The 24222-nt window shown below is 34.9% G+C and overlaps 2 protein-coding genes across 2 annotated transcripts; one reads left to right on the top strand and one right to left on the bottom strand.

Moving 5' to 3' along the window:
- Positions 1–5085: 5085 nt before the first annotated feature.
- LOC144443770 (carbohydrate sulfotransferase 1-like) lies at positions 5086–6770 on the top strand. Its single transcript, XM_078133316.1, has one exon. It carries the CDS (start codon positions 5089–5091, stop codon positions 6043–6045), a length of 957 nt encoding a protein of 318 aa, XP_077989442.1. The 5' UTR covers positions 5086–5088; the 3' UTR covers positions 6046–6770.
- A 1893-nt stretch (positions 6771–8663) lies between these two features.
- On the bottom strand, positions 8664–22590 carry LOC144443216 (protein disulfide-isomerase A3-like). The gene is made up of 12 exons (XM_078132626.1): positions 22374–22590; positions 20683–20770; positions 17710–17827; positions 16879–17110; positions 15841–15957; positions 14539–14639; positions 13957–13978; positions 12384–12560; positions 11272–11380; positions 10790–10918; positions 10314–10393; positions 8664–9157 (listed from the first exon to the last, which is right to left on the bottom strand). Exons 1-12 carry the CDS (start codon positions 22505–22507, stop codon positions 8995–8997), a joined length of 1470 nt encoding a protein of 489 aa, XP_077988752.1. The 5' UTR covers positions 22508–22590; the 3' UTR covers positions 8664–8994.
- Between the last annotated feature and the right edge of the window lie 1632 nt (positions 22591–24222).

The following is a 24222-nucleotide window of genomic DNA, read 5'->3' as shown; positions in this document are numbered from 1 at the left end:
CTCTAATTAGCTCTAACCTATACAGGTACTTAGCCAGACACCTTCCACCTTGTTTTGGGAGAAAGACAATTGTCAACTTGATTGTTAATGATTTCCAATCAACTCCAAAGGTGAAAAAATTTAAAATAAGACAGTGTAGAAGGCCATTTAGAGGCATACAATGTCAAACCATAGACATAATTTAAAGTCTTACAATGCTTGAATACGGTAATAAAATACCAGAATTGAAACAATTATGCTATGCATTACATATTATCTGGAAGTGTATTTTGTTGTGGCAAAGCTGAAAGATATTTTGCGGATGTGCACTTGGTAAATGACTTCTCCTGAAGTTTAATTTGGTTCCAAAAATCCCGAATAAAGAGCAAAACATTTCAAGACTTTCAGACTTTTGATGGCCCAATGACTGCTCAGCCCACTCCAATGGTCGTAAACTTTTGTTGAATTCTTTTTAGTGCACATTGGATATGCAACAACTTAATTTAATCCCAATTCATGCTTGTATGCATCATCAGATCCAAGTAAACCACTGTATAAGATATTATATAATTTGGAATAGACTCAAATGTATATTGTTACATGTACTATTTAGAAAATATAAAGAAATACATTTAATTTTGAAAAAAAAATGCGAAGCCCACATGAGTATATATTACCCATCACCAGAAAAAAATATATGGGTAGGTTGAACAGCTTTTTCATTTTTTCTGGCCTAATGTCGCATCTTTCAAAGTAGTTGCCGAAAAGATGTCACATTCAAAGTAAAAACAAATGGGTGGTGCTTTCTCAAATAAGTAACACAACAAAATAATTATTTTCTTTACCCAACTCCCAAAACATTTATGGCCTCGTTTATGTCGGAACCCAAGGTGAACTCAGTGAATTCTCCTTGTCTTTATCACTATAATGGCAATTGAAGTTTGGATTTTGATGTCGAAGGTACAGCTCTGTTTACAAATTCAGGGATATTCTTTCCATAGCAAATTGTCGCTTCAAAATGAATTGCGGAATACCGTTAGTGTCAGTGTGCAATGAGATAATTAAATTAAACAACATTTTAACCAAAGACAACGTCGAACACAATTATTGAAAGTGGATCTTCAAAGAGTGGATCTTAAACTGCGTACCTATTTTAATAGTTTTTCAGGGCCACCAAATATTCCAAAACGAGATCTGCCGTTTTATCAGTATGAAATGTTTTAATATAAGGAACAAGATGTAAATGAGATCGAGCGCATCTTCGGAGTCACTGCATGTAGCATAGCAGGCAACCTCACGTTGAACGACTTTTTCCGTCTTTTTTTTCTTGCTATCTTCAAAAGAAGGAGATTACTGTTACTCGCAGAAAATGCACAGTGCATGTGCGCACTTCTTTTGTACTTTCCCGCACAAATAATTTTTAATTTGCTGCATAAAGTTACAATTTTTAAGTGGACACATTTTTATTCAACGTACAATAGAGATATACGATACATATTAGCGAGGAGTCAGTGTACAGTCACTTTAGTGACCATTAATTTAAATCGCATATGCTAGGAATCGTCACGAAAATAACGATTTTAATAACATCACCAAAAAAACCTTATAATTCGATCACAGAAACGTTCTGGGTTCAAATTACACATGTACTTGACTATTAATGTTTTCGTCGTACAAACTTCTCCAAATGATTTTTTGTGTGTGATTGGATACAAATAAGAGTCTATAGTATTGCAACATAACTAGTCACATATACTGATTATCATATATTTCTAGCCTACATAGTACTTTGTAGAACTGTACGAGCTTGATAAATGTAATTTTGTTTTCATCCTTTTGTTGACACTATTGGGTTATCTGCCGACACCTTCCTTGCCATCTCATTTACTTGTCACTCCATTCATGGTGTCATCTTGGTCAAATAAAACATCCTTAACATTACACAGCTGTGTACAGATAGAAGATGTCGTGAATGTTATTCTGATGTCACTGCTGCAGAGTGAGAAGTACAGTGTATAGGCTGTCTCCACAGAATTAGTGGACTTGATCCCCTAGTGTCTCTCACCACAACAACACCATACAGGACTGTTCTCAGTAAAGATGCTATTTAAAACAAGTTTTTAAAATTGATTTTTATTTAGTCCTTTTGATAGTTTCCTCCCAGTGTGAATCGCGTACGCATAGCACCCATACTGTGCATAAATGTGAAAATAACCCGTACAAACATATAATATGTAGTTCGAAACAACGGTATGAGATTTTTTTTATTTTCAGACCTAAGAAGTAGGCCTGTCCCGATTAAACTCTTGACAACATTTTTATACAATATATGTAATTATTGTAAACTATGCTATAAGCTAACAATATTGGGTAAGAAACATCTTATTCTTATCGAGTACCAATCTGATTAAAATCTGATGTAGGAAATATTATATTTCTGTACTTACCTCTATTTCATTCCTATATTGTCGTTTGCTTTCGATTTTGTTCCGGGAATGATCGCCATCTTCCTACTTTTGTTTCCACGAGCGCTAGCTTCTTTCTCAAGACTGTTGTGACTGTACTGTGTCCAATTCAGTTGTTTACTCTCCCTGTTTGTAAATGCTTGACTGTCACTAGTTGTAATCTTAAGGGCTCTGCTGATAAGATAATACAATTCCAAAAACCTGGGATTGAATCATGGGGCTTAATTGTTAAAAGTCGTTTTCTGTTGCAATGAAAGACAAGCCTTCCTCAAAGTATGACAAAGTTACTGTGCAATTTGGAATGGTGTTCCTAGATACAATTTAAACTTCATATTTTATTGACCAGTTTGCCACTTGGCCTTGAATATGGGGATCAAAATATTGAGGTCAAAGTCAAAGGTATAAAAAGAAAACTTACTTTGTTTATATCGTTATATATATTTAAATGGAGTCTGTGTGTATTCAACTTCTTGAGTTCAAGCTGAACTAGCCGCAACTAGAACTGTGTATTCAACTTAAGTTAACATAAAAAGAAAAACTTCTCTGACATTTTAACCAAGTTTCTTATGACACGTCATTATCAAAATCTATCAAAAAATAGTGAAATAGTTTGCGTATGTTGTTCCTTAGCGAAGTCGTGTACAAAATAATTGATTTAAGTGGAAATTCCTGTCATGTACTATATATTCTATTCTTGTGGGGGGAAAAACTACTTGTATGAATTGCAGTGCTTGCCGTGAAATAGACACACTTAATTAAACATCGATTGATTTCTTAATTATCAAATGGCTAAAGTTGTATGGAATATTATTGGCATTAATACATTTTTAGCAATTATTCAATTCTCAAACAAGGACCTTGTATTTCATTTCAATGCTTGTTATCAAAGAGGTATTGGAAGATCGAGGTTTATTTTGTGAAATGATACACGTATCAAAACACAATTTTTATCGTGAATACGCCATACATATTTTCAAATCATACGACAGCTGCTACAGTATTAACCAATAACCAACATCATGTATATGATCTGATAGTGTTTTGCAATTGAACTCTTTCCTTAGAAATTAGGGCATGTGAGTATAAAATCAATGATAGAATGAAAAACCAAGATAGCGTCCCCCCAACACTATGAAATTAATATGGTCGTGCGATATTTTTCCATATGCGAAATCTGGTGATGACGTCATCATTTATACATCGAAAATTGCGAGTTTTGTAATTATCGAAATTTCGTGGACAAAGACTCGGACAATCGCCGACTTGAGATGTTATTTGTTATTTCCAGTTATCATGCTAGGGAGGAAGACCATTGCTAAATCAATCTGGTTTTGGTAAACGTAAACGTAAACGTAAATGTTTATGTAATATCTGTAAAAATAGACATAATTGTTGATACTCCGAAAAGGATGAAAACAACCTATCCATTCCCCATGATTATTTAAGTACTGAATATTACTAAATACTTGACAGTAAAAAATGGAGGGGAATATTCGATCTTTTGCTTGACAATTGATTTGAAATTCAAAAATCAGCAATTGAGAAAAGTTCATTGATCCCAGTCCTTGCGTAGTTGAGAATAATATCTTTACACATTGAAGTTTACATTTAATTGTAGTTTATTACTATATTTAAGTTCCCTGTTCAAATAAATCGTCTGCAATTGTCACCTGATTATCACATTTTCAGCGGTTTTACCTTTAAGTATTAAGTTATATATATGAATATATTAATGAATTTATTAGTTATTGATGAGTCGACGCCATTTTGAATAAATTAACGTTGCGTCAGCTGTGACAAGATTACAACAAACTGCAGACCAACTGATTATTATAAAAATGCTGGATAGGAATAATATGTTAAGGGAAAACCTAGTCCTTTCGTTTGATGAAAAAAAATAACACTTCTATTTGCAAGAGCTTCTGTTAAAACTTCCATCTCGAACAATAAATAAGTTGTGCTCAGTGTACATGAACAGTACACGTAACTTGCATTGCATTTGTATAGTACGGTATATAATCTGTTGATTGATGATAGGATGACACTCACCAATAAGGGAACATACGGCAGCGCTTAGCCCTTGACGTAATCCCAGCATACGTATTCGTTGGAAAGGCACAACACCTCTCACCAATTATATCAGAACACTTACATTACATCGAAGGATTCGGATGCTGCCATAAAGGTAAGGGAAACGAGAGGAAGAGAACTAAGTGTTGACTTTTTTTTCAGAGATATATATTTTAATGAGCAGTTTTTAATATACAAATGTTCATGGTAATACTGGTGAATCATGAAATAAATCACCTTTTTCTGTGTCTTCCAATAGTTGAATGAAATAATGGTATATTGCAAGCAATTTAAAAGAAGGACACTTGTCATCACCATTGTTGTCATTGTGGTGCAGGTGGTGCTCCTAGTGAGGTATGCTGTTAAAAATGATAGCGACAACACAAGTTCCTCACCAAAAGCAATGACTGGATTTGAAGAAACTAATCAAGGTGAAGATCATGTCTTCGATATTGGTTCGTTGCCAAGCCCAGGTGAAGAGTTGACCAATGTAGCAGCACGTCGATCGCCAACAAACTCAGTCAATGACATACAAGAACACCAGAGAGTAAGGAACTCCGCTGAACAACACACGATGGAAAAGTCGCCAAGCACAAACCCTTACAAACATGTGCTAGTGATCGGACGAATGACTACTGGATCAAAAGCACTTGCTCAATATTTGAGTAACCGTCCAGATTTCTTCTACGTCTACGAACCTGGTCATGTGATATTTGCTTGTACTGCGCTTAAAGGGAATGTGCAAAACGACAGTCGTACGCATTTGCAAGAACTTCAGACACCTTTACTACATTTCTTGAATGATATTTATCATTGCAATTTCACAAAACACCAGTATTTCATAAAAGGGATGAATAAAGATAACTCGGTGTACAGAAATCGGGCACGCTTGAACGACTTGCAAAGGCCGATTACCGAGGGCGCCCTCACAACATTATGTCAATCAAAACACGTCATTTCCAAAATTGTCCGAGGAAACGATATTGCTACATATTCAGATATGTTACAGAAGAATAACGTTAAGGTTATATTCCTGGCAAGGGATCCACGTGGTATGGCCAATTCTCGATTTAGACGGTTTGTAGGCGATAAAAATGTCCCGCTCTCACAAAAGAGATTGGTTCTGAATGAATATGTCAAGCAACACTGTGATTGGCTGGAAACAAACTACGACTCAATAACGAATGGTTCGAAATGGTTAAGAGAGAATACTATGTTGGTTCGCTATGAAGATATGGCTAGTGACAGGGGAAGTATTGGAAAACTGATATCTGAATTCATAGGTTTGAATTCACAACATGAGGACACCGATGAAGCAGCTTATGGTCGTAATGATCATGCCGTTTCCGTAACGAAGTGGGTGAATAATTTCACCTACGATGAAGTGACACGCATCCAAAATTTATGCTCGGATCGTATATTTGACATTTTTGGTTGGGTGAAAGTTAAAAACAAGTGGACGTTTGAGAAAGAAAATCAAACATGGTTTCGGCCAATGCCAAGTTTTCTTACGAAAGAAGGGTTCTTCTGAATCTGATTACATGTGTGTAAAATATGACGTGGTGAAAACGGTTGTCGTTCTGTTGTTCAGGAAGTGAGCCAATTCTCCCCACGTTCACCCCTGAACTACAAAATCGAAATCAAACGACAAACAACGAAATAAATATATTGAAGTAAATAAAGATACCAAGCCGTATTCACCGCATCAGATTAGGTCCTTCTCAAACCATTTTATAAGGTCCACAGTAAGATACGTTTAATGTCTCGATCATCCAGGTATGAATTCAATATTAGTACTTACAATCTATCCTACTAGACTTGCTGTTGTTTTGAGCGGCAACAGTCAGCCTGAAGAAGCGTCAAGGACAGGACGTGAAATACAACTATTGTAACTCAAAAAAACACACAGTCCATACAGAGGGATATATTGTTATTACTCAATTAGAGTACGATTTCATCAAATTACACATGTACTTGACTTTTTAATGTTTTCGTCGTACAAACTTCTCCAAATGATTTTTATGTGATTGGATACAAGTAAGAGTCTATATTATTGCAACATAACTAGTCACATATACTGATTATCACATATTTCTAGCCTACATAGTACTTTGTAGAACTGTACGAGCTTGATAAATGTAATTTTGTTTTCATCCTTTTGTTGACATTATTTGGTTATCTGCCGACAGCTTCCTTGCCATCACATTTACTTCTTACTCCATTCATGGTATCATACTGGTGAAATAAAAACATCCTTTACAGCAATGTGTACCGAACATGGCGTGAATGTTATTCAGGATCTGATTGTCGCTGCTACAGACTGAATGGTACAATGTATTGTACAATGCTCGGTCTATATCTTTAGCAAATTTCATCAAATGTGGTGTAATTTTCTTGGAATAGGCCCTAATTGCCAAAGTTTGTTAATTATGCAAATGAGTAATTAGTTGACATGACTAAATTTCATTAAGAACTATCATATCTCAGTATGACAAATATCTGTGGCAAATTTCATCAAATTTCTTTCTTGGTATAGGCCCTAATTGCCAAAAGTTTGTTAATTATACAAATGAGGAATTAATTGTCTCCACTAAATTCAATTAAGAACTATCACATTTCTACATGATCAATATCTGTGGCAAGTTTCAACAAATTTGGCAGTCTTTCTTTTTATAGGCCCTAATTGCCAAAGTTTGTTAATTATGCAAATGAGCAATTAATTTATAGCACTAACTTTCATTAAGAACTATCATATCTCTGTATGATCAATATCTGTGGTAAGTTTCATCAAATTTGATAAAGCCCTTCTGGATGCATAACATGAGTTACAAACATTCATTAATTATGCAAATTAGCCCATAATTAACTTGAGAAGGTTAACGACTTTTAGTGTTTTTATATCTTTGTATGATCCGTAGATGTAGCAAGTTTCAATGAATTTGGTGCAGCCGTTCTGCATATATAGCCCCATGTATAAAACCATAAATTATGCAAATTATCATTAATTATGCAAGCCACTCCCACCAAAAACTAATGATCACTACGTTACAGCCCGACAATGCCACATAGCAAATGGCAGAACATTCGTTCCAGCACTTTTTGAGATATCAGTGAAACAAAATTTCTGCACAGACACAGACAGACAATGCCACGTCATCAGCTCCCATATGAGAGATAATAATCCGTGCACACACATTATAATACGTAGTTCAAAACATTAGTGTGAGATTTTTTTTTGAGACCTAAGTAGTAGGCCTGCCCCGATAAGACTCTTGACAACACTTTTATACAATATATATGATTATTGTACACTATGCTATAAGCTAAACCAGATTTAAACTGAATGCCTCCCGTAAGGGAATCACTAATTATGCAAATAACTCATTAAACTAAAAAAACTATGGTAACAGGCTTTGTTTTTTGGACAAGCGTGCTTTCTTAGGTTAATGTATGTAAGAGTGTGTAATACTGCTTAATTAATGAATATCGTTCATTATTCAAAATACTCATTAAAGGAAAATGTTGTAGCAACAAACGTATCATATTATACGAAATTTGAAGCTTGCATTTTTAAGATACAATCTAGTTACCTAAAATCATTAATTATGCAAATTATTCATTAACACTGTACGGTGCATCAACAAACTTGATAGGACATATGTGTTTTCTTATGGTTAACGCATGTACTAAATTATGTTGAATTTGAAGTATGTATTCTTAAGATATAGCCTAATTACCAAAAATAATTAATTATGCAAATTATTCATTAACGCTGTAAGATAAAAAGAAAAAGAAAAACTTAAAAAAAGATCTTAAAAGAACGCTCAACTACGATTATATAGTTGTCGGCACTTGAATGGAGTTGCTACATATTACCCCGCCAAAGATATGATGCATATTGTGAAATTTTTACAACAAATATGGCTGCCATTAGACCATATCGGATTCAATCACAAAACGAAGTGATGTGCATATGTCTCACATAGTATGTTACCTTTGTACCAGGTTTGGTTGAAATCAATTGGTGCATGCCAGAGATGAGGGTGGACACAAACACACGCATGCATGGATGGAACCCAACAGATAAGCCCCGGCAGACAGTGCCCATTGGGGCTAAAAACACAGAAAATAACAAACTTTTGGTTTAAATATCAATGTTTATTTCAAGTTTGTTTAATTAGACATAACATTGACGTGTCTTTCCTGGGTGGACACTTTGGTAATCAGATAATAAAGTAATCATGCAATGACACCACCGCGAAAGGTACTTTTTGTCGAAATATGTAATGTATGTTTTCGATATTAAAGCATCCCCAATGAATGAATACAATACCATCTTTCCCCTCCATAAAATAGTTTACTCAAGTGTGGAAGTTTTGTTAACCTCAAAATATGAAGACTGAAATAAGAAACCTTTCCTGTACTAAAAAGAAGCAATGACTAAGAGATGTTTGTATTTCAATAAAAAAAACTTGTTTATTTATAGTTCAGATTTCTTCTTCTTTCCTTTTTTCTTTTCATCAGCAACTGTGACTTCGTTTGTTGCTTCTCTTTTGATAAATTTAAGAAAATCGTCCACTTCACGGCCACCTTCATACTTTTTAGGTTCGTTACTCATTGGCACCCAATAAAGAGTTGGGAATCTGAAAGATAATGTTGATATGAGTGAACATCATATGATGAAAATGAAGGAAACATCATAGTAAAAACAACCCTGATTAGAGGTTTGTGCAGAGTACAGTCAATGCAATGTATCAATGATAGTTGTATTTTGATACAGACAGAATGTTACAATGTAACAATCACAGATATGGTATATTTGGTGGAGACAGAATGTTACAATGTGACAATCACAGACATGGTTTATTTGGTGGAGACAGAATGTTACAATGTGACAATCACAGAAATGGTTAATGTGGTGGAGACAGAATGTTACAATGTAACAATCACAGAGATGGTTTATTTGGTGGAGACAGAATGTTACAATGTGACAATCACAGAGATGGTTTATTTGGTGGAGACAGAATATTACAATGTAACAATCACAGAGATGGTTTATTTGGTGGAGACAGAATGTTACAATGTGACAATCACAGACATGGTTTATTTGGTGGAGACAGAATGTTACAATGTGATAATCACAGACATGGTTTATTTGGTGGAGACAGAATGTTACAATGTGATAATCACAGACATGGTTTATTTGGTGGAGACAGAATGTTACAATGTAACAATCACAGAGATGGTTTATTTGGTGGAGACATTGTTTTGAATAGTGCATCAGACATTGTGTCTGGCAACCTTGACTGATTATCACTTTAGTGAAACAGTGTTGCAGTTACACTCACATACAGCTGCGGACAGGCCAGTGAATGGATTGCCTATGTTAACTAGTTTGACTAAATTGATTGTACAAATAGATTTCATTCATAAATATTGACACAATGTTTTCAAAACAAAAGCTAGTTGACACAGAATTGAGTATAATACCATCATGACCCAGTTGGGTGCCGACAGAACAGCCTTAGCAGGGGGGGGGGGGGGGGGGGGTAAATACTAGTAGAATGAAAGATACGTTATTCGTGCACCTTAGCGAAACAGTAATTAAAGGGAATAGCCTACGTGAAAATGTGTAGGACTAACACTACTACACTATCTCCACTATCCTAACTGACATTTTGATTTTTGAAATTATCGCTTGTCAAACTTTTGGCCAAGACCCACCATCATGCCAGGTCAGATAAAATAAGGTTTTAAAAAATACCATTGTCTATATATATAATAATGTTGATAACTTACCCTCTAACTTCAAACTGTGGTGGGCTATCATTACCTGTGGCATCCATTTTTGCAATAACTATATTGTCATCATCTGCTAACTGTTAAAGGAAGAAAATCACAACATTAAAGTACAAAATTTAACATTTTTATCAGGATATATAACAACAACGTTTTATTCTTCTCCTTTTTATCTCAAACAAGACAATAGCATGTCTTTTTGTCTGAGGGGTGTCAAGAAGGGAATCTACCAGACTTCCTCAGGTATCTTACTGGGATTCCACATTAAAATTATAGTACACTGTGTGTGTGGGGGGGGGGAATGCATGCATTTTATACCCAGGGTAAGAGAACTTGTAAGCACATATGTTACACTTGTTCATCATAGTTAGGTCTAATCTTTTGAGACAAACGCTCTTTCTTTGCCTTACCCTTTAAGTTCTTTCATTAAATGGTAAGTGCTAAACTTTTGAGACAACTACTTATTTTGATCTTACCTTTTCAGCTAGCTCATCATACTTAGGAGCTAAACTTTTGCAGTGGCCACACCATGGTGCATAGAATTCAATAAGGACATCCTTGTTGCTATCCATTACAATATCATTGAAGGATGATCCAACCACAACCTGTAAGGACAAAAGTAGACATATGTATTACATAAAGGCTTCCTGGACAAGAGTATACATACATACATACATACATACGTACATACATACATACATACATACATACATACATACATACATACACACACACACACACACACACACATACATACATACATACATACATACATTCACTTTCTGTGTTTGTAGTAAAAAATTCTTTTGTTGGGGGTATTCTGGTAGGGGTATTTGCTTGGTTTTTAAAATTTATTTACCTTCCTTGCTTGTCTGGTTTATGGGGGTGGAGGTATTTGCTTGTTGCCCATTTGTAAGGTTTATTTGGAAGGAGTGGGGGTGACAATCAAGTAACCTACCTTGACTGGCTCATCATTATCTTCTGGAACATCTTCACTCTTGAGATAAGGTTCAAGTTTACCATCGAGGTAATCTTGAACAAATGCTTGCAGGGCTTTCCCATCAGTACTGGAAAAGAAAAAAAAACAAAGGAAAAGTTCTATTAATCAACTTCGGCACAAACACTCAACTGCACACTGCAGAAATATTGAAGTATTTCTCTCTCTACTTTCTGACAGAAATCTTTGAAACTTTTTAGACACATTACAAATGACAGTGTCAAATGAAACAATTCAAGCGATAACACTAATTTTAAACTTGCAAGGGTGCATTTGTTTACAAACTTGATATGCTATTAAATTTTAACACACATCCTAGGTGCACAAGTACAAGTGTAGCATACTGTGGGTACTGGCACAAGTTTGTTATGAACAGCACTCCTAGTGGCCAATCTAAGCAATCTTCTATCTTTGTGAGAACTGGATTATGGTGTTAAACCAAAGAAAGATTGCGTCAATAAATTGACAAAACTCAAACCTAACTTCAGCTAAACAACATGAATTTAATGGGAAGGGATATTTTGTGAATTCACTACGTTTCATAAAACTTGGCTATTAAATGACAAAACGCGTTGGTTCCAATCATTTTTATCTTATCACTATAGGGTTGGCATCAACCTAAATTAGACGGAACTGATGTACGGGCCTTCCTAGACAACTTCTGTTGAACATGTTGTCGACTGTTTTTATTGTTATTGCAACTGTACAACAACACAAGCAGTTGAGGAAACATTTCACGCAAGTTCTCGAGCAAGGCCCACACGTCACTTTTGCCTAAGTTCCGATTGATGTCAATACCATATTAATAAGTGAAATTGAATGAAACCAAAACATTACCTCATTTGACATCCACGTTTTTATGAAACAGTGAATTCATAAGGTATTCCTTTCCCTTTTAATACAAGCCCACTTCCAGTGTTCTGCCAAATTTCAATAAGGTGTGGTACAGTACTGTATTGAGCTGTAACAGTGGGATAAGAACATCCAAAAATATGTTCCCCACACTGGTACAACATGGTGTAGTAAATAGTTCTTGTTACATGACCAAGAGACAATAACATATTTCAACTTACGTAAAATCTTCTTTCATTGGATATTTGGCTCCATCGGCCGATACAATAGCAACAACAGGAAGATCTTGATTTTTGCCGCTTAGTCCTAAACCCTCTATTTCATGGTCAAATGACGCACGATTAGCAATAGCAAAATTAAGATTTTGTCCATCAAAGTTTTTAGCAGCTTTCATTACCCTGTTTTGTGAAAGAAAAAGAAATCAAGCTTACAAGGTGTATTTTACATTATACTGTGCACAAGCAAAGTTATTGCCTTTGAACAGAAAATATGGATTATATATTCTGATAGTTCTATATCACAACATCCCATGTCTACGTCACTGTTTCTGCAGTTCTTGAAATACTAGTCACAACATTCCAAAGTGCTGTCATGTTTCCTAAGTTTCCTAAATTAAGTCTGAAGAGGTATTACTACATTATTCGCCAATATTTTTCTTCATTCGGCTGGAAAATACTCATGACCTAAATGTCTGTCACAACTCATCTAGCAACTTGTAGTCGCAAAGGTCACTTAAAATCACTGATCTTCCTCGACTGAAGAAAAATATTTGAGAATAATATCTAATTATACCACATACAGGCCAAGTTGTAGGCAAGTGTTCAAATATGAAAAAAGTAATTTATCTACTAGTTGTTATGAGTCAATGTGACTCATATGGTGGCACTCAAACGTTCAAATTTGCCACTATTTTCTTTCTTTTTTATCATTGTCTTACAGACAAGAAATATTTTGCTTTGATCAAATAATATTTCAAGAAATATAAAAACTTGCATGTATTGTATACTGCAATGAAGTAATAGCATTGATAACAAGACAATATTTGATCTGAAAAGTGACAAATTTACTCTGGAACACTTTTTGTGCAGATAAGTTCCAAACTTAACTGTTGTCCCATGTCACTAATATTGTAAGTTTGGACAGGACAATATAATTACTTCAGAATGGTAAGGCCTAAAAAAAGATTTGTGTTGTTTTGATTAAGCTCAATAGGTAGGTAGATATTTTATTTCTTTTTTAATTTTTTTTTTTTTCATGTGCGAGTGTCTAGTTCAGGTAGTTATGTTTTCCGTTGTTTTCCATCTGGTCTCAGTGTTATTGGTTTCTTTCTATCAGATATACAGCCATTACAGATTGGAAGAACAGTATCATCTTTTTAAATTGATGTCAGTTTCCACATCCACTATTTCTGACGAGACTTCACAATTTTCGCTATTTTATTATTTTTTCCTTGAATATCTAAAAAAATGTATAGGGTCGGTGGTGAAAAACTAGGTGGGGTCGGGTAACCAGAACCAAATAATTTTTTTAGGCCCAAGTATGAAGCAAATGTGACATTTCAATCCATCTACTACAGACCTTGATTACACATTGATTCAGTTATTCAGCAGTAATATCTCTTTCCATAGTAGATGACATCAAAACGTCACATCGGTTTCTAAGTCTTACTGTTCCAAAGTAACTATATTATATTGTCCTATTAATTTTTGGAACCATGAACAATATATTCTCCATCACAAATTTTCTTTTTCCTTTCAAAAATTTGATCAATGAATAACAAAACATGACACTCACCTGTTACGCCAATAATTTGTACCTATAAAATAAGATTAAAAAAAAACACTTTCAGAACCACAATCTACAAAATTTGTATCTTTATCAGAAAACAGCTGATAGCTGACAAAAAAAATCAACTACCCTTCAATCTGGCGAAATTAAAAAAAAAATTGACACACTCTATGGCAGAGTTAGAAAAAATCTCGTTACTGATTGTCAGATGGCAAACCAATGAGTGCTTCTCCAGGTGAAAATTATTGTTTATTTTAGTGAAATGTGGGAAGTTTAATGAAACAAATGGTTCATAGTTTCCTTCTGACTTATAATTTCAAGTCATTCAGACTTACAGTATGATTATGAATTGAAAGTACCCTCAACATGTGCTCACATACTTATTTATTTAATTTTAAAAAAAATTTAGTCAACGGACTGCCCAATCATTTACAAGTTGTTACAATGGGCAACATACAATTAAGTACTGGCACCCAAATGGAAAACGTGTTCACATTAAAATGACTCAAGAATCCAAAGTTGACGCAGATGGTTTTATTTCTGGAGTGGCTTGCTCTTTACAGCTCTTATATACTAACAATAACCTACCTTTAACATTCCTCACATAATCTACTTGAAAATAGACTGTACATAGAGGCTTTTTGAACTGTACAGCATTCTCTGGTGTCATGTAGCCGCATAAACCAAGGCTGAAAAAAAAAGAAGTGTTCATCACTCAATTAAATCAGAGTCCAACTATTGTAGAGTCCACACAGACGGTGATGATCATTTCACCAAGCGACAACACACAGGTAATATGAAAGCACACCACATGCTAACGTAATCAGGGAGGAGATTGGTAACAAGTACGAAACAGAGCTCAGAAACAAACAGTGCTCAGAAATAAACAGTGCTCAGAAACAAACAGAGCTCAGAAATATACAGTGCTCAGAATGATCACTGGTGATGATATCACCAATATACAGATCAGTAATTTGACAATTTTGCAATTGTTAAGACAAAGCGATTAGGGTATAAACTATTTGTGCTGTCATCACAAGCAGTTTTCCCATAAACCTAAGCTGGAAACCCCCCCCCCCCCCTGGCAGTTTTCCCATAAACCTATGCTGGAAACCCCTAAATGACAGTACATAATGTGCAGTAAAATATACTAAAGGCAGTCCTGACTGAACTTCTTAAATTATTAGATTTTAATAAATATTTTAATAATTGCAGCGAGTAGTAGTTAGCTACATAGTTCTCAAGATGTACTGGTGACCATCAGTCATTGTTTTCAAAAATGTTCCCATCTGCAACGCATCATATCTTTATGCATGCATTATGCTGCAACATTGTTATGAAACTATTTTGTCAGATATGATAACTCAATTGTAATATCACACATCCTGCAGTGTATTGAATCACCTATGAGTAAACATATTTGTGAAGCAGTGTACATAGTCTAACTGCTAGACCGAAGGCTTTCTTCTGAAGATGCAATCAAGATCGAGGGGGATTGCTGTCACCTTCACTAGCGACCCTTCCGTCGCCTTCACAGTGAGCAGAAGAGTCCGAGGGGTCTGGTTGCAAGACTACATTACATACAGCGAGTGCAATATATCCACTGATATTGACTTTTGGGTCCGCACCCAAAAAGGAGTGCCAATAACGAGTCACTATTTTAACTTATTACTGTACTACTTACAGATGAAATAGACCACTAATTGAAAAGTAGACAGTCTAATTATTGGTATTTTAACAATTTTCAATGCATAATTTGTTGATTGTCTGCTCCAAAATATAATAATAGCCCAGTTACAGCTAGTACAGGTTTAATATCAATCACATATCATTTACTTCATAGCAATAATATACTGTATAAACAGGAGATTAAAATTAATTGCTACTTACCTCTTTTCATTTAAAAATTTCTTCAGTTTGTTTTGTGTAACCTTGTCATCATATTTGACTCGGCTATCCTCAAACTTGTTGTTAAGATGTTTTGGTCTAAAGAGTACAACATCATCCCTAAACAAGAAATAAAAGAAATATGCAGTTAGTAAATATGGTCTGTTTGCATCATGCAATTCACAGGGGAGGCTTTGTAGGTGATGGGGTGCTGTGTCAAATCACACAAAAACGTTCATCATGCTAAAACATTTTGGATTTTAATAGAGTGGTGTTTCTCATCAGTTTAGTAATTTTTCTACATCAAATACATACATCTTTCATACTAAAATTTATCACTTGCCTTACATGTATAGTCAGTGTCAATCTGATTAAAATCCGACGTAGTGTACACATTGCGATTTCTTTTTGGATGTTATGTTTACTGTCATTTGTTCTTTTATGAGCACTTGTTACATACATCTGACACAATACCATAGGTTTCCCCAAGCCACAAGAGTGTGGAGTGAATTCACTCGACCAATGAAAATGTGTAATGCACCAAAATATACGGGTACAGTACTTCAGAGTGCTCTGTTCGAAAAGAGCAAGAGCACAGAGTGCAGACAGTAATATTATCGTTATTGTTTGGTGTTCTCTTTCTTTCAATTTTGAACGTTGAGTGTTTTATTGTAATACAGATTCTGGTTGGCTACTCATAAGTTTGGGATTGGGTTCGGGAAAACCTATGGTATTATGTCAGATGTATGTAACGGGCGCTCACAAAAGAACAAACGACAGTAAACGTAACAGCCAAAAAGAAATCATGAAGTGTACACTACATCAGATAGCAATCAGATTGAGTCAGCGTATGCAGGGAAATATTCAAACAAATTAAGAATTGTGCTTTTCATACCTATAACATAACATGTATCAAAGGCACAAATTCTCTTGATCTTTGACATCACCAGCTTTATGCCCTTAATCAGTATATTTATTTAGTTGACCTCTGACCTCTTTGCCTTAAACCATCAAATTAGACAGTACAAATAATGCACTTACTCTGCATATTCAAATTTATCCAGGACTGCTTTTCCAGTGACGTGTGCAAATTTGACATTGTCACTGTCACCAGCAGCTAATTTCAGGAATTCCTTCTTGGCACTGCTGTCGGTGGTGAAGAAACCAGCCAGAACATATTCCATTGCACCAATATATTTTTCCATTTCTTCCACTGTTGTGATTTCCTTTGAAGTGGGACCGGCTTGTTTTCTCATGTAGCTAACAATACCCTCTGAAATACGAAAAATAGGTGAACAAATGAATTGAGATCAGTTATATGATGCACAAGCATCCTTAGGTCACTCATATTTTCCTTAGTAGAACAAATTAAAATATTAGTTATCCGGAGGAAAGATGGATGGAAATCAACACATTGCAAGAAAAGAAAGGTAAACAATCATACTCTGCTCTGTAGAAAAATAACACTATGAGACACATATCTCCCTCCCCTCCAAACAGTTTCCTTTTCCTACAATTATACTCTGCTCTGTAGAAACACAAACACCATGAGACACACCCTTCCCCCCTCCTCTCCCAAAAAGTTCCCTTTTTTTTGCTTGAGAACTTGCACAATATCACCATACGGTCACTTACGTTTTAGCAACCATGTTATAAAAACAAATTGAAAGTGTTATGTCCTCTTTCACAGACACCGCACTACTGGAAATAGTTGTAGTTAGATTGAACTGACTGTATTCAGTGAAAGGTTAATATACTTTTTAAAACATAAAGAAATTAACAAAGAATACTGAAAAGTGACTGTGACTGGCACTTAATTACAAACATTTTTAATAATGACCTAATAGTTCTTAATCAATTTAAAGTTCATACGTTGTTCTCTTGGTCCATCATAATCCTTGGCAAGTTCACCATCACGGAAGATCTTTAATGTTGGATATCCACTGACTCCATATTTACTACATGTGTCTTTTTCTACAGTACAGTCCACCTGAATATAGAAGAAATTGTAGTCTTTAGGTAAAGCAGTTTGACCAATGTATACAAAAATATGAAATTGTGAAAAATGTGTCTTACTGTGGAAAAATCCACCTGAATATTAAAGCAGACATTAATTCTTTAGTAAAGCAGTTTGACCAAAACATATAAAAATGTGAAAATGTGTCTTTCTGTGGTAAAATCCACCTGGATATAGAAGATATTGTTCTTCAGAAATTAGGTAATGAAAACTGGTAATTTGCACTTTCAGGAATGACCAAAGTACATATGTGGATTATTACTATAGATAGCGAAATAGTCACTTTGAAACTAAAAGTTTGAAACACTTGTCAAGTATCAAATCCATCTGTCCAGTGCACTGAAGGTTACTGTTCACATTCTGTTTGATACAGTCATACTGAAACCAAAAAGACACTACATACGCTACACTTTAAAATAGCAATTTCTTGCTACATTTAGTCTGAATGAAATAAACCATTTTGACAACTGTTATCTCTTTGATTTTTGGAAAAATATTGTCCATTCTCTTTGCCATTAGTGTTCTATAGAATAGCCACCTCCCCAAAATATTTGTTTCTGATAACATGACTTCATAAAATAGCGTAGATTGGGCAGAATTTAAAAAAAAAAAAAAATGTTATTTTTTAATTTTTTAGAGAAATTGCTTCGACCTAAAGACTCATTGGGTACAATGCTTCTGTGATAGTTTGATGAGATGTAATCTCAGGAAGCCAATGTAGACAATTTATATGAAGTAGACGAGCACATTATGCAAACAATACTACATAAATTCAACTTGCAGTCTGAAAAGATCTTGTTTCTATGGAATGGGATTTTTTGAACAAATTTCACCAGAGATACTTTTGAAAGAAAAATTACACAGGATAAATTCACACCATTTTACCGTTTTGAATGGCAAAAAAATGTTTGTAGTGTTGGCAGTTTAAACTAGGGTCGGTCAGATTACTGGAAAGAAACCACGTGACCAACTTATAAACGGTTTCTCTTTGTGCAATGTAGTTACAAAGACATTGTGTTTTTTTAGACTTTAGTAATTATGGTTGATAACTATAAATGCTTAAGTTAATAATACTAATCAATTCCAAAGAAAACCCTACATAAATCATGTTTTAGTGGCAAAAAAGAATGAAGGTGCATTATGTATAGATGATCGATGTTTGACACCACAATTTACTTTAGAATTAAACATAAGAGAACCAGCTGTTAGAAATCATAATATTTGGACTCATTGTAACACACTGCTATTGAAAAACCTGCCATACTTTGATATCATATGTGTTTTGAAACAGCAGCCAATCAGAGGCTGCAAGGTGGTAAAATACACGTTGTGCAAAAAGCTGTTCATTTCACACGCAAACAATTCATTGATATTTCATCTCCACCACAGTGGTGTATTATGAAGGGGCTGAATTCTTTCAATATATCACAATGTAAAGCGGTTTATACTTGTAAGCATATTGCACATGTATGGCGGGTACAACCAACTGAACAATAGTGATACAGACTTGCAATAGGATTACTTGATGTTCTTTTATATGAAAATCTATCAGTAGTTTGACCTGCTATAATCTACCGAGATGAGCTGTTTAAATAAATGTATTAAATGCCTGCAAACTCTACCATTACAGTAATACAGGAATTCAAGGTAAAATATAATTTACTAAACAAATACGACTTTTACTATAACTTGCTATATTTTACTGTCCTATTGATTGATGAAACCATGAACAATATATTGTAAAATTTGAGTAACACGTAAGTTTGTGATACTTTCAGGAGACTTTTGGTTTGAAAATCAAAGGTAGTGTATTTTCAAGAATCTGATTGATAAGTTTGGGATAATCTGGCGGAAATCTTCACAATAAAGCCATTTAGTATTACTTTTGGATAACTGGATTCATCTCTTGTGAGATATCCCAAAATTGTAGTTGCAACTTGAGTTGTTATGAATAATTCTCGCAAGCCAGAGGACATATTTCTGTTGAAGCAACGAAATGAGCGAGTATGCTTTGGATGGTGCAGTAAAGAGGTCTTTGGAGAAGTTTTATTGAGAAACTGAATGGTATACATGTTGTATTAAAATTTATTGTTGAAGAACAGTGTGCCCTATAATAGTAATGATAGCTAAATTTTGTTATTCTGAGTCAAAATTGTCATTTCTTGTGTGTAAGAGATAGGGAAACACCAAATTTTGGTGCGTCACTAGAAACTGTGTGCATCAGTGGCACGTTAAATTGGCTTAGAGGGCACAGTGTTGAGGAACAAATATTCAACCCAAAAGTTGTATATTTATAATGTACTTAATATGTAGAGCTTCACTTTTAAGTTTTATGAAACGCACAAGATCAAGTTGGATTAAGATTAAAATTCTGGTGTGAAAAACAGGTATGAATCACAGCTATAGCAAAAAAGCGATCCTATGTAATCCTTTAACCCTTTCATTCCTAGAGACGACATTGGAATAAATAGAAACTTGATTGTAAGAACATTTTCTAAAATTTAAGAATATTACTTCATTGGGAAGTAATATTTCTTGAATTCTGGTCTAAAATAAAGTAGATTTTTTTCCAAAAATTACAGAGAAACAAGAATTTTTGTTCAAAAATTTTGGCGGGAAAGTTTCTAGTCCTGAAAGGGTTTTAATATGGCACCATCAATAAGATAATGCAATGGGAAAACCTAGCAATAAATTCTTGGTCTTTAACACAAAGTAAAGTTGAACTATATGGAAACTGTCACCAAAGACTGAGACAGGTTTCATAATCCACACAAACTTGGTTTCAAGGATTGTAGGCTAATCACATGTCATCATTTGAGAAGTCTTACCTTGGCAAGTGCAACAGGAGGATCCGAATACTTCAATGATGTGGCTGCTATTTCATATTCTGGTGCTAGCCTTTTACAATGCCCACACCTTCAGGGAAGAAGAAAAGTTGAAAACTGTGAACATTTTTAAAACCATAGATGAGGAAACACACACCTGTTGTCCACTTTGCCTTTAGTCTTGTCTAGAGGCTATCTGTGGCTTGCTTCGAATCTCAAGATCTCCCACAAGAAGAGACTTGAAGCCACAAATAACTTCTAGACTACATCTTTACTTGTGAAACCAAATGCAGAGTGTTGGAGTGACAGAATGATGGAGATACACAAATCTTTTTAGTGAACAAGTATAGTCTACTGCTGATTGTATGACCAGTCATCTAAGAAGCCATCTTTCTTTCATTCATCATGCCAACTACATAAACGTAACAAACAAGTTATTCTTGTATAAACAAGAGAGTTGGTTGAAGTAAACAATGGTAGGTAAATAAATGAGGCAGAAATATTTCTCTTCCTGATTGTAATCACATTGAATACCCCCCTCCCCCCCCCAACCACATTGTTAACATGGGTTGTCAAGTGCCATGTCATAGGTGCATATCATAACGTGTGAAACTTGTACTTTTTAGTAGCTACAGCTCTTTCTCATACAATATAAATACAGATTTCAATCTTGAAAATTCCCGTAACTGCCAAATATTTTGTATCTTGCCCATGCTTGCAGACAACTTGCACATCTGTCAATTGCTTATATAGTAATGTCATTTTTATTGAAAATCGTATTTAGACAAAACTTCTTTTAATACAGGTAGAACATGTGGCAAAATTTAATATTTATATGAACTGCGTAAGTTTTTGAACAAGTTGCTGGTAGCCACACACAACACATAATAAGTATAAATTATCAGTCCATAACTATTGAGTATGCAGTCATGCATCATACTTTTCAATATCATATGTTCAAGTATTTTTCTGTTGCACGCCATACAAAGCTGGAAATAAAATGCAAGAAATGGAAAGTGTAACCATATGTGTAATTTTAAAACAATCTACCTAAGTGATGTTGTTACATTGATTTGTGCATCTTCTCATTTCTTTCAAATATTTGGACACCTTGCTGATAATTATTTGAAATAAATGATGTCCATGGTTTTATAATAATTGTGTTTACAGAATATGAGTGAAATGACTTTCATTTTTTTCCCTTTTGCATGACTTGATTCGGGGTAACTGTTCATGTTATTCTGCTGCTCTTCCTTATCCCTGCTAGTGTTTGTCTTCCAGATCCCACATTGATTAAAAAAAAATAGATTATTTCAATAACTGTTTCATCAATATAGCAATAGAAATACTCGTACATTTAAACTGACGTATTATTATGTAATGGAGCCCTATCTCTTTTGGTCACATCTTCTGGGATAACTTAACAACCAAGTTTGCAGTCGTGTCTTCACTTCAGTTTATATACTAGTAACCAATCTAGTCAAGATAATGTGTACCAGTTGCGTACACAGGTGCTATTTTCTCCAAGAGTGAGACAACATGCTTCTCAAAAGTGTCGCATTAACAATTTCAGAGCAGCAGTAATGCCAACTACGTAACAGTATATTTTCTCTCAAAACTTCCCTGTACTGTAACGTCATCTGTATAATAATATGTCTTGTGTTCAATCTTTTAGGTTTACAAACGGAACTCACCAAGGAGCGAAAAATTCCACCAACATGACATCGTGCTCTGCAACTCTGTCTTCGAAGTCATCATCTGTCAATTCAAGAACATCACTGGCCAGAGTTAGGCCGAAAAGCAATACGAGTGGAAGAAATTTCTGCATCTTTACTCACGACTGCCAGGTGTACTCAGACTAACATGGGTTGTGTCCGGTTATAACAACTCAGTGTAAAGCATGGACCAATCCAAAATGGCGGCGTGTTGCGGCGTTGTCGCACTCTGATTGGTCAGTTTTTCTGATACGTCTACCACTTTTATCGAACGTACGACGGAGGTCCGGTTACCCAGCCTCCTTTGTCTTTAATGTCGAAATAGAATTTACCCGCAAAGGAGGATGGTAACAGATCCGAAGTCTGACGGCGACCTACATCAACTTCCAGCAGTGCAATATTCGCATGTCTCTATATTAATAAAGTGCGCCCAGAGCAACAGTGAATGATAATAATAGCAATAATAATAGCCTCTAGGAGATTGTTATTATATATTCATGTTTTTCCTGGGTATCAGAGACAACCATCCAGAGTCGATATTTTCTGACTTCAGTTGCCCCAATGCATACTAGTAGTAAACTACTAGGTTAGTTAAACCATCACTAATACACCCATGGTTAAACCTGCACTAGAGTTGCAACTCGGTGGAGTGTAAATTATCAGGACAACCAACAATATATTCACCGAAAAGTGTTAAAATACCATTAATGAGACATTGTACATGTTAAGTAGAGACCAGTAGAGACCAATTTTACCTATAGGTAGGCTAGGCTAATAGGCTGAAATCATGATTATAGCTGATGTTTTAAGGTACGGACGATTTATTGCGTCATATTTGTGTACATGCAGCTACACAAATACACTACCCATTGGTGATCCAATACTGTTCAGGGTGTATGATGTTGTTACAGCTAATAAAACAGTTTTAAAAAATTCCAATTGCAGCTAGTGCAGCTTTAAACTTGTATACATTATTACAAGGGATTACAATATGTATTACAATTATTAAATATCATAATTATTTATTCATCATAAAATGATTCATGATTACTAGTAATATTTGACATAACGGTGGTCAAGAAAAACATCCTATTACAAAGACCCCTTCTGGTTCATATTTTGGTAATAACTGAAATGTTGACAGAAAAATATTATGTCTTGATTAGGTGATAACAGTACATTTATATATTGGTGTTTAAATCTGTGTTATGGGCATGGGGTCATAGAGAAATAACACCTTAGGGAACGAGCAGAATTTACTGTGGTGATGGTGGGGGAGGGGGGAGAAAATAGGCGTGCACAAATTAGGGAGTGCTATTAAAACAGTTTGAAGATAGGCCAGTGCCTACGAAAGAAATGTATTTTCTTGAGAAGCCACTTGTGGTGTAAAACTAGTCGAAGATTTACAAAATCTGAGCTGTTTTTGTACTCAATTACTAATTCATAGAGAAAATATAACGTACACCAAAGGAGCTACATAATTATGTCATTGAGTTATTTTTGGGAAGGGTGCACTGAAGATATATATCGCACTTTTAAAGGCGAACCTTCGGGGTGCTGAGTGACACTAGAATATATAGTTTCTGACGAATTCGCCACGTCCTAACCGGCAATTGTTCGTCATGATCTGAAAATAAACTCATCACGTGATAATACTTTACGTTCAATGAAAGGAAATGTCTCTACTCTGAATAGATTCTGTTCTTGAATTTAATATTCTCTCGTACAACTGAGCCTGGTTAGACTGTATTCCATATCACGATGCAAAAAAACATATCGCAGATGGTTTTTCGAAAAATATACCATATGGAATGTTAGCTTCCGTATA

This window comes from Glandiceps talaboti, chromosome 12 (genome assembly GCF_964340395.1).
Source record: "Glandiceps talaboti chromosome 12, keGlaTala1.1, whole genome shotgun sequence".
NCBI lineage: Eukaryota > Metazoa > Hemichordata > Enteropneusta > Spengelidae > Glandiceps > Glandiceps talaboti.
Note: the sequence above shows the minus strand (reverse complement) of the source record. Positions and strands in the feature narration are given on the sequence as shown.

Coding starts and splice junctions, on each gene's coding strand:
- LOC144443770 (XM_078133316.1), top strand. CDS start 5,089: ATGGAAAAGTCGCCAAGCACAAACCCTTACAAACATGTGCTAGTGATC.
- LOC144443216 (XM_078132626.1), bottom strand. CDS start 22,507: ATGCAGAAATTTCTTCCACTCGTATTGCTTTTCGGCCTAACTCTGGCC. Junction 15,958..16,878: donor GATAAATTTGAATATGCAGA/GTAAGTGCATTA, acceptor TTTCTTGTTTAG/GGATGATGTTGTACTCTTTA. Junction 10,394..10,789: donor ATGATGAGCTAGCTGAAAAG/GTAAGATCAAAA, acceptor TTCCTTTAACAG/TTAGCAGATGATGACAATAT.